Below are 11,348 nucleotides of genomic sequence, written 5' to 3'. Positions count from 1 at the left end.
AGGCTCCATGCAGGGAGCCCGATGTGGGACTCGATCCCAGGACTCCGAAATCACGCCCTGGGCCAAAGGCAGACGCTCAACCGCTGAGCCACCCAGGCGTCCCTGTTGCAAGATTTCTTAAGGATCCAGATGTGCTCCTGAGTCCTGGTGATACAAACGCCTCCAACTCCGGGCCCTCGGGGGACCCCTGTGTCCCTTGGCCTCCACCTCCAGGTGCCAGACATCTGGATTCTTGGATCAGTTCACCCAAGCCCTCTGCAAACTGAGTGCTGACAGCAGCAGGGGGTGGAGTGGGGTGGGGCAGCTTCTCACACAGGTGATCAGTGTAGTTGACAGGTCCTTGTGCCAAGAAGCCCTTTCCGATTTGATGCTCCATAGCTGCCACATGGAAATTCTTAATTTTCTTTTTTGAATGTGTATTTTGTAAGAAGCCTAAAGGGATGTCAGGCATACACTGGAGGGGATTGGAGCTCACACAAGTATTCACCTCCTGCCACCTTCCCCGTCCTGGAGAGAGGCTTTATCTGCCTTTCCCTCCCGGCCCCTGCCCTGTGACCACTGTCACCCTCCAGCTTCAGCAGGGCCAAGAGACACCCAGAAAGAACAGGGTCATGCGCCTGTCCCACGTGGCATCTTGGGTTGGGGCATGGCAGTGGGCAGCTGCCCACTGGAAAGGGAGTCTAGCAACCCGGTTGCTCTGGGTGTGGGACAGGGTCTGTAGATACCTCTGAAGGTCTGTGCTCTTAAGCATCAAGATGTTTGCCTTTGGGAATATGATATTAAATGCCAGGATGGGCGGAGAAAGATGGCAGAAGAAAGGGAAAATGCACTTCTTTTTTTTTTTAATTTTTATTTATTTATGATAGGCACACAGTGAGAGAGAGAGGCAGAGACATAGGCAGAGGGAGAAGCAGGCTCCATGCACCGGGAGCCCGACGTGGGATTCGATCCCGGGTCTCCAGGATCGCGCCCTGGGCCAAAGGCAGGCGCTAAACCGCTGTGCCACCCAGGGATCCCGGAAAATGTACTTCTATTTTAATATCTTTAATGGCACTCTTTCATGCCTTTTGAACCAGGTCCTCATATTTACGTTTTGCACCAAGCCCCACAAATTATGTAGCCAACCCTGCCCCTAACTCCACCCCTTCCCTGATACATCCCAGATTGTACGTCCCAGAGGGAGTGGGTCTGAGATAGGCTGGGAATGTCACTGGGCTCAGGGCCTGCCTTGGCCCGGGGGACAGGAAACCGTGGTGGACAGACAACCCAAGGTTGTATAAGGCCCTGCCACGACCTCCAGAGCTGGAGACTGCCTCCACACTGGCCTCTCTGTTCACCTATCTGGGGAACCAGATAGTAAATCATTTTGCAGTGATCTCTGTGAATAGAAGCAGGGAAGAATCAGAACAGGTATAAGTAAAGGTGCTGCATTCAACCCTCCCTCTGCTCTCTGGGCCTGGGCCAGGTGGGGGTCAGCATCGAGGATCCAGGCAGGCCTGAGCAAGAGGAGACTCCCCACCCTGGGTACCACTCCCTCCCAAAATGCTAGTTCTTCTGGTCTGGCTAGTTGGGGTTCCTCCCTGAAACTCTCCCACGCAGCTGGGGACTGCAGGGCCTCCTACTCCTGAACACACAGTAGTTATGGTATTATTAACCTGACTCGCTCCATCCCTCAGGAGATAGGGGTTTTCAGATCCATTTGGCAAAAGAGGCAGCTGAAGTTCAGAGAGGGAGTCCCAGTTGCTCGAGGTCACACAGCAAGAGGATGGCACAGGCAAGATTAAAATTTCAGTCTGTCTAGTGTTTATACTTTACCCACTGCCTTGCTCCACTATGAAAGACACTCCTTAAAAAAAAAAAAAAAAAAAAAAAAAGACACTCCTTACAAAACAGATATCTCAGAGGCTCAGAGAGGTGAAGACACTTCCCCAGGGTCACACAGCAAGCCATAAGTGGGGCTGGGATTTCAAGGCTGCAAGGCTGAAAGGCAGGGAGGCAGGGGTCAGTGCTGGATGACTTCACAAGTAGTCATTCACTTTCTCCCTGCGAGCCTCAGCAGGAAGCCAAGTGACGTCACCTGTATGAGTGAGGTGCTAGTCATTATTGGGAATAGGGGTGCCCAACGGGGTCTGGGGAATAGATGATATCTTAATGAACACAGCCGCTATTTTTCCCTGGTATAGATAAATCTTATCTATGAGTGGAGAGAAACAAAGGAAGGTTAGAGATGTGACTTATATAATGATATAATATAGTATAATAATATAAATATTATGTAATAAACATAATCTATATAAATACTATAACATAACATAAGGAGACACTTATATGAGCCTGGACATGGGGATGATTAGTCATTTTGCAGCTTGCACAATGTTCTTGTTTCTGAACCTACACACAGTAATGCAGTGGTCCTGGTCGTGTCTCCCTCCACCAGGTCACGGTGTGCTCCTGTCCAGTGTGGGTGTTCTGTGTTGGTGTTGGTGTGTAACAGAACACCATGGCCTCACTGCGGGTGCCTGGCCAACTCCCTGATGTCAGGGGCCGCTTTTCTTCCTTACCTGGAAGACAGCCCAGCTCCCTCACTGGTCTCCTGGTTTTTTCTCTCCCTCCAGAATCATCATCTTCTTCTTCTTCTTCTTCTTCTTCTTCTTCTTCTTCTTCTTCTTCTTCTTCTTCTTTTTTTTTTTTAAGATTTTATTTATTTATTCATGACAGACACAGAGAGGCAGAGACAGGCAGAGGCAGAAGCAGGCTCCCTGTGGGGAGTCCGATGCAGGATCCCAGGACCCCAGGATCATGACCTGAGCCGAAGGCAGACACGCAACCACTGAGCCACCGAGGCGCCCCTTCTTTTTTTTCCACCTTCTCCTTTTTTTACACAGAGGCCACAGTGATATCCTTTATCGTTTTTCTTCCTTTTTTTTAAAGTATAATGTACACTCAGTGGAGTATATAAGTTATAGCTGGGTAAATCTTTACAGATTTGTACACATGTGTAACTACGACCTAGATGAAGATAGCGGAGGGTCAGCACCAGTGCTCCATTGGGAAAATGAATCTCTGTTCTGTTCTAGAAGTTCATGTACATGGAATTCCATGGTATGCTTTATGTGTGTAAGGCTTCTTGAGCTCTCCATAAAGTTTTCGAGATTCATCCATGTGGCTGCAGACACCAGTAGTTGGCTTGTTTTTACTGCTGTGTAATATAATCCATGGGGTTCGGGACCCACTCATTTTTTCTCCATTCCTTTTTGATGGATATTTGCATTTGTTCCCAGATTTTGATCATATTAAAAAGCAAGTCTGGGAGTGCCTGGGTGGTTCAGTCAGTTAAGCATCTGCCTTTGGCTCAGGTCATGATCTCAGGGTCCTGGGATGAAGCCCCGCATCAGGTTTCCTACTCCACAGGGAGTCTGCTTCTCCCTCACCCCCTGCCTGTGCACTCTCTCTCTCTGCCAAATAAATAAATAAATAAATAAATAAATAAATAAATAAAATCCTTCAAAAAGAGAGGGAGAAAGAAACACTTAAAAAAAAAAAAAAAAAGCACGTCTGGGGATCCCTGGGTGGTTCAGCGGTTTAGCACCTGCCTTGGGCCCAGGGCCTGATCCTGGAGATCCGGGATCGAGTTCCACATCGAGCTCCCTCCATGGAGCCTGCTTCTCCCTCTGCCTGTGTCTCTGCCTCTCCCACTCTCTGTGTCTCTCATGAATAAATAAATAAAACCTTTAAAAAATGCTAAAATTTTTTTAAAAATGCTAAAGAAAATGAGAAAATATTTTAAAAAAGTAAGTCTGGGGGGATCCCTGGTTGGCTCAGCATTTTGGCGCCTGTCTTCAGCCCAGGGCGTGATCCTGGAGACCCAGGATCGAGTCCCATGTTGGGCTCCCTGCATAGAGCCTGCTTCTCCCTCTGCCTGTGTCTTCCTGTGTCTTTGCCTCTCTCTCTCTCTCTCTCTCTCTCTCCCCTTTCTGTGTCTCTCATGAATAAATAAATAAAATCTTAAAAAAGAAAAAAAAATTAAGTCTGTGTGCCCTCCCACCCCCACTGATTTAGACCCTCTAAAAGTTTATTCACCTTTCTCAGAATTAATTGAAATTTCTTCACAGGGCCTCTAATGTCCCTGCCTGGCTCCTCCACCTCTAGCATCCACCTTCCTCCTTTGTCCTCTGAGCTCCAAGCCCACTGCTCTACTCCCTGAGTGGTCCATGCTCTAGTCTTTGCACAAGCTGCTTCCTTTGCTTTGTAATCTGCTCTGCCCCCAAGTCTTTGAGACCACAACTTGAAGGGCAGACACCTTGGAGCAAGCTTCACTGGCCAACCAGCCCCCCAACTCCCAGGCTCCATACCTCCTTGGAGCTTCCTACGCTTCTTCTGTCATTATTCTAGTTGTACATAACAGTTTGTGTGATTACTTAATTAGTATCTGTCTCCCCCATCAGTCAGTGTGCCCTGTGAGGACAGGGCACATCTTCACCTCCAACAGTGGCCCAAACCAAAGCTTGCACACCGTACGTACTCATTAAATATTTCCGGGGGGCTGGGTGTCCAGCTGACTCCTTACCCATTCTGAGCCTCAGTACTTTCCCCTCTACACCCCCCGGCCCCAAACACACAGACTTTCTCCTGGGAATTGTCAGAGAACCTTGACTCCCACCCTTTCCCTCCTCTGCAGCTGTGGGGTGACGCACGCAGGGGCGGGTGCCCCGCCCCACTGCGGACGCTGATTTGGCCTGGTTGGGCAAGGCCAGGGTTGCCTGGGGGGAGCTTACTCATCCTGGGCTCAGGTAAGAGGGCCCAGGTTGGGAAGCGGCACACCCAGGGGGGACACCGAGGGAGCAGGACCGAGCCATGGCCCCTGCCAGGAAAGCAGGCGCCCAGGCAGTGATCTGGACTCCAGGCTGGCAGCTGCTGCTGCTGCTGCTGCCGCTCCTTCTTGGAGGTGGGTCTGCTGCCAGGAGAGGATAGAGGGGGTAGAGTAAGGGCTCTAGAAGGAGCTGTCTCCTACAGGAAGAGCTGTGGAGACCTGGGAAGGATCATCGGCTCTGCTCAAGGAGGCTGTGGGAGGGATCCCCCACCCTGGGCAGAGAGACTGTCCGGAGGATTCCTGCCCTGGGGACCGTGAGAAAAGTTTCTCCATCCTGAACAGATGGGGGCTGTGGCAAGGATCCCCCGCCCTGGTCAGAAGGGGCAGTGAGGACGGATCTCTCCCTGAGCTAACCGGACTGTGGAGGAGTTGTCCCATCAGAAGGGTGAACTGTGGGAGAGTGTCTCTCCCATCCATAGCGGGGATCCCTCGTCTTGGATATAAGGGGCTGTGGGAAGGATGCTCCCACTGCAGGCATAGGGGGCTTGAAGCAGAGGGGCACCAGATTTGTGGGGAGGTTTTCCTTACTTCTGTCCTGGAAAGCGGTGGGCAATAGTGTCGTCCCATCCCGGGGAGAGAGGGCGCGAGAAGGACTGTTCCTCCTTTCCGGAAGGAGGTTCCAGGAGCAATGCCTCATTTCTACTCGGCCCTGCATCCCCAGGAACGCAGGCCCTGGAATGCTACAGCTGCGTGCAGAGAGCAGATGACGGATGCTCTCCGCAAAAGACCAAGATCGTGAAGTGCGCGCCAGGCGTGGACGTCTGCACAGAGTCCGTGGGGGCGGTGGAGACCAGTGAGTGGGGCCCTCTGGTCCATTCGTGCCCCCTTCAGCTTCTCCAGCCAAGCTCCGCCTCCTTTTGTCCCGCCCCTTCTTCCGAATTTGTCCCCCACCCATTCAACGCCCTCCACGCTTCCTTTTCAGCCTGACTGGGGCCCTTCAACAGCATCACGCCGTTAGGGCTTAGAGGGGTGGAGCTGAGAAGTGCTCCCCGAGTTGGGCCAACTGGGAGAGCCCGGATTTGGGACCTGGTCCCCTTCAAGGGCACGGTCTATCCATTTCCGCCCCACCCCTGAGACCTCGCTACCCACCCTGTCCCTTCCAGAATCCTCTATCCAGGTAGGCTCGCGGTGATGCTGACCGCTCTAGGGGTCTCCTAGGTTCCCTAGACGGAGGCTCTACCCCACCGGCCCACGCCCGGGGGAATCTTGCCCCTGGCTGAGGCTATAGGCTCCGGGGAGGCCCCACCCCTCTCTGCCCTGTGCCCTGTCAGTCTCCCAGGTCCTTCTTAGGATGCTTCCGGCGGCCCCTCTGTCGCCCGGCCCCGTCCTACTCCACTCTTGGCCCTCCCGCCTCTTTTTTGTCCCGTCTGCCAGCCTGTCCTCTCGGACTCAGCCCTTTGCGGTTCTGCCCCTCTGTCTGTGGCTCTTTCGCCTGCGACCCGCTCTCTTCTGGTGGTGATGGGGGGGTCCACTCGAGGTCCCGCCGCCGCTCACCCCGCCCCTCCCCCTCCCGCAGTCCACGGGCAGTTCTCGGTGGCAGTGCGGGGCTGCGGCTCGGGTCTCCCGGGCAAGAATGACCGCGGCCTGGACCTTCACGGAATCCTGGCCTTCATCCAGCTGCAGCAATGCTCCCAGGACCGCTGCAACGCCAAACTCAACCTCACGTCGCGAGCGCTCAACCCCGCAGGTCGGTGGGGGCGGGGCCCTAGGCTCGGGGGGCGGAGCCACGCCGCGGCCGAGCCACTGGGGTGATCCCAAGCCCGCGGCGGGAGAACGAGGCCCGGGCTGGGGGCGGGGCCACGCGGCGGCAGGCGGGGCTTCGTCGAGGCCGACCTCGTGGGGCGGGGCGCCAGGGGCGGAGCTACGGGAAGTGGGCGGGGCCTGTGTGGGGGCGGGGCTAGGGGCTGAGCAGAGAGTCCGTCCAGGACTTTGGGCTGACCTGTGCTCCCAGAACCCTCTGGACCGTTTCCCTCCTACCTGCTCCCCTCGCAGGCAATGAGAGTGCGTACCAGCCCAACGGTGCCGAGTGCTACAGCTGCGTGGGGCTGAGCCGCCAGGCGTGCCACGGCACGGCGCCGCCCGTCGTGAGCTGCTACAACGCCAGCGACCACGTCTACAAGGGCTGCTTCGACGGTAACGTCACCCTGACTGCAGGTGAGCGAGTCAGAGCACGGGCCGACAGGAGTTGTGGTAGCCTCTCTGAGGCCTCATGGGCGGTGGGCAGCCCTTTACACAAAGACTTCCCCCACCCCAACACCTTCTGGAAACTGTAGGCCTAAGTTCTTGTCTTATCCTAGAGCGTCCTGAATAATGCAGCCCTACCCCCAAATAGCATGGGGCTAAGGTTGCTTTTGTCCTACAGTTTTTTTTTTGGGGGGGGGAAATGCATTTCCATAGAGGCCTGGTAGGTGCAGAATGGGACAATATGCCATAGAAAATGTAAGCCTCCAAGCTTCTAGATGGCAGGGGTCTACTTCGATTCCTTAAAACTCAAGGAGTTAGGGCCCCCCACCTAACCACTTAGGAGAGAGGTAGTGCATCGGCCTGGCCTCTGCCTCAGGGGGGATGTTGACCTGGGGGATGTTCTTCAAACTCCTCTTCAGGTGTATTATGGGAAATGTAGTTCTGAACTCTCAAGACTAAATTTTGGCAGGGGAGGGGGTGGAAGAGAGAGAGAGATGGAAAAAATGAGTGGGATGTAGGGAAAGTTTGTTGGCTCTTTGGTCCTGTGAGAGGTGTCTCCCTGTCCACACTTCCCTTGCAAGGCACTGTGGGACTTGGAGTTCATCCCACACACCTTTCCTCTCAAAAGTGGGAAATGCGGCTCACTATGTGTCAGAGACAGTGGGACAGCGTTTCTTAAAGTGGGGCCTGAATTGAGACTTTTGGGTGAATGGAGGCAGAGCCCTCCTGTCCCTCATTTTGGGGGTTCTTGCCCTTGTCTCGCCCCTGTTTCCTTCTGGCTCGGCAACCCTCCAACCACCGACCTACTGTGTCTCCCTCCTGCAGCGAATGTGACTGTATCCTTGCCCGTGCGGGGCTGTGTCCAGGACGAGTTCTGCACCCGGGATGTGGTGACAGGCCCAGGGTTCACACTCAGTGGCTCCTGCTGCCAGGGGTCCCGCTGTAACTCGGACCTCCACAACAAGACCTTTTTCTCCCCGCGAATCCCACCCCTTGTCCTGCTGCCCGCCCCTAAGCCCACCACTCTGGCCCCAACCACCTCTGTCACCACTTCCACCCCAGCCCCAACCACGCGTGTCTCTACCACCAAAGCCACCTCAGCCCCAACCAGCCAGACTTCTCCCCAGGAAGTACATCCTGAGACCTCCGGGAAAGAGGAATCTAGCTTTGCTGGAGGTGCCACTGGCCACCAGGACCGTAGAAATATGGCAGGGATCCCTACCAAAGATGTGGCCCATGGTAAAGCCTCTGCAACTCCCTTCACTGGGTTGACAGCCTTTCTGTTGGCTGTGGCTGCTCGCACCTTATTATGAGTTTTTCCATCTAGAAACCTCCGTCTTGCCCTGTTCCCTGGCCCTGGGTACCTCTCTCTTCCCATTACTTTCCTTTCCCTGACTGGACTGGGCTGGCCCAGCCTCTGTTCTTCCCATCGCCCCCACTATCCCCGGCTTCTGCTGCACTGGTTTGCGGCTTTGGGAAATAAAGTTTCCGTTGTTTGTATATATCCTGCCAGGGTGTTAATAGCTTTCTGAAGGCAGCAAATGTATCTCCCTCATCTTTGTCTCTCCCTCCCCTCCTCATGGTGCCTAGGACAGAGAAAAGCCAGGGCTGTCCCAGGGAAGATGGGAGAAACAATGATAAACTTCCTCTTCGCTTTTTTATAGCTAACCTCGAATATGGGGGCAGAACCAACCTGGAATGTAGGGGTTGGAGCAACCTGGAATATAGGGGGGTGGAGCCAACCTGGAATATAGAGGGTGGGGCCAACCTGGTATATAGGGGGCAGAGCCAACCTGGAATATCAGGGGCCAAGGGGGATAGTGGTGCCCTCCTATGCTGGCTGCTGCCCCTGCCCAGTTCCCCCACCGCCATCTCTGTGGCAATTGTTTTGGCATCTGAGTTCCTTACTAGACTGTGAGCTCCTCAAGGGCAGGGACCGTGCCTTATGCCCCTGTGTGGTCAGCTTCTGGCACATAAAGGTCTCAATAAAAGTTCAATTCCTTTGTACAGTGTTTTGAAGGACTCATTTCTTACCCTAACCTCTGAGGGTGACCACTTAGCTGAACTAAGATGGGACTGCCAAGATCTTTAACAGAGAATCTGAGATCTAGAACCACAGCCCAGGGGGAAGTTGGGGTTTAGCCAGTTTGTGGGCGATCCCACTGGTGAAGGGTTACCCCATGAAACCACTAAGAAGTGACAAGGGTGAATGGGGCTTTTAGTAATGTTTGGGAGCAGAGGGGAGCTTTGTTTTCCTGTTTTGTTTTTTTTAGGATTTTATTTATTTACTCATGAGAGACAGAGAGAGAGGCAGAGACATAGGCAGAGGGAGAAGCAGGCTCCCTGCAGGAAGCCGGATGTGGGACTCAATCCCAGGACCCTGGAATCAAGACCTGAGCCAAAGGCAGATGCTCAACCACTGAGCCACTCAGGTGCTCTAGAGGAGCTTTGTTTAATGGATCATACACCATCCTTGCCCCGCCCACCACCTTGTCATCTGTTTGGCTTCTTAAAAATTGTTCTGTGGGCCTAGCCTCTGCATCCTACTCATTGGGAGATCTCAGTGGTGCTTTTGATCTCTGCTTCGTGTTGGGGACTTGGGGCCTAAGCTCCATTTCCATTCCCTCCAATCAGATGAAGGTGTAGAGGCACCAGGATGGAAAAGCCTGGCTTGGGACTGAGGTCTTGGCAGGCTTTGGGATGGCTTGATGGAGGGGGGACCAAATGTGGTCAATAACAAGATCATAATAGTAGTATTTCCAGTATCCATATTAATGAGGAAGAGTATGGTGACACAATAGTAAATAATGGTTATAGGAACAAAATAGTAAATTAATAAGAAAGTAAGCAACAGTTAATAGTAACTGTAGTTACGGAATGTTAATCATTTTAAAAGTCTTGCCACATGCCAGGCCTGTACTGAGGGTGTTTGCATCCGGAGTCTCATTTAGTTTTCTGTATACATTCTCAGATGGAAAGTTTGGGGAAACCGAGGCTCAGAACAGTAAAATAATTTACCTCCAGCAATTAATCCACATATCAGGTACTGTTTTAAGCGCTATACTTGGATTGACATACCTGATTTATATAACCATCCTATGAGGTAAGTATTCATCATCTGCATTTTACAAGATGAAGAAACCAGACCCAGAGAGGTTGAGAAACTTGCCCCAGGTCACCCAGCTAATAAGCACTGGAACCCAAATTTGAACCCAAGCAGACTGGCTTTACAGGGCTGGACCAAGAGGGCTGTAACTTTTCCTTCAGCTTGACTAAACTTTTGATAGGCTTCTCTCCACTTTTAAACTCCTGACCTCCCTCTCACCCCAGCCCTTCCAGAATCCAGATGGCCTAACCACAGAAGCCCCAGACCTCGCTTTTCTTAGGGCACTCACTTTAGAAAACTTGTCATTATAAATTCTTTCTCTGTGCCTTTGAGATCTATGTAAATGTCTTTAAAAGCCTCCTGCCAGTTTTATAGCCCAGAAACACATCTTTCTCTAGGCCCCAGGAACCATCTCTTTGAAATGTAAACTTCAAAGGAGGTAGCACCCCTGTCTGTCTCACAGTCTTCCTAGAGGAGGTGGTGAGAGCCTCACTTCTGTGGGCACCTTCTTCCAAGTTGTAAAACTACCTCCTGTCGCACAGATACAAGCAAGTTTTCTTTTCCTTTGGGGAAAGCCAACTAGCAAACACAGATGACCTAAGATGTCCCCCTCACCCCACCTCTTAAAAACCCAACTGCTCTTTGTTTTAGCAGATTTGAGTTCAGACCGAGTGCTGGCCTCTCTCCCCTCCCGCAGTACCCCCTGAATAAAGTCCTTCTTGCCTGTTTACCGTTGGCAGGTGCAATTTTGTTGGGGTTCTGTTGTTTACCAGGCAGATATCACTTACATCTGAAGTCATTTGCATTTTACCAGAGAAAAATAGTTTTCAGTCTATCAATCTTCTTATCATTTATGAAAATAATTTGCAAAGCTGAGTCTAAACCTTATAAAGTGTGGGCCCTAATCAGTGATATATAGTAGGGCGTACAAAGCTACATTCTCCCTGAGAACCAGATAACCGTTGAGTGGTTCTAGAAGTTAGTGCTCTAGTAAGATGTTTTAGAAATATATGTCATTTTGCTTTTGTCTTATTTATGAAGTAAAAATTTTTTTTGATTAAGTAGACTCCACGCCCTGCATGGGGTTTGAATTCATGACACCCAGATCAAGAGTTGCATGCTCTACCAACTGAGCTAGTCAGGTGCTCCTGGTCTTATTTATAAATTTCATTCATTCTTTTATTTATC

General features: G+C 52.0%; 1 protein-coding gene across 1 annotated transcript; it reads left to right on the top strand.

Moving 5' to 3' along the window:
* The first annotated feature begins 4,751 nt into the window (after positions 1–4,751).
* Positions 4,752–9,061, top strand: LYPD3 (LY6/PLAUR domain containing 3). Its single transcript, XM_072754199.1, has 5 exons — positions 4,752–4,945; positions 5,532–5,663; positions 6,387–6,557; positions 6,863–7,024; positions 7,880–9,061. Exons 1-5 carry the CDS (start codon positions 4,855–4,857, stop codon positions 8,365–8,367), a joined length of 1,044 nt encoding a protein of 347 aa, XP_072610300.1. The 5' UTR covers positions 4,752–4,854; the 3' UTR covers positions 8,368–9,061.
* The last annotated feature ends 2,287 nt before the right edge of the window (positions 9,062–11,348 follow it).

This window comes from Vulpes vulpes, chromosome 1 (genome assembly GCF_048418805.1).
Source record: "Vulpes vulpes isolate BD-2025 chromosome 1, VulVul3, whole genome shotgun sequence".
Classification (NCBI taxonomy): Eukaryota; Metazoa; Chordata; class Mammalia; order Carnivora; family Canidae; genus Vulpes; species Vulpes vulpes.
This window is presented reverse-complemented; position numbering and strand designations above follow the sequence as displayed.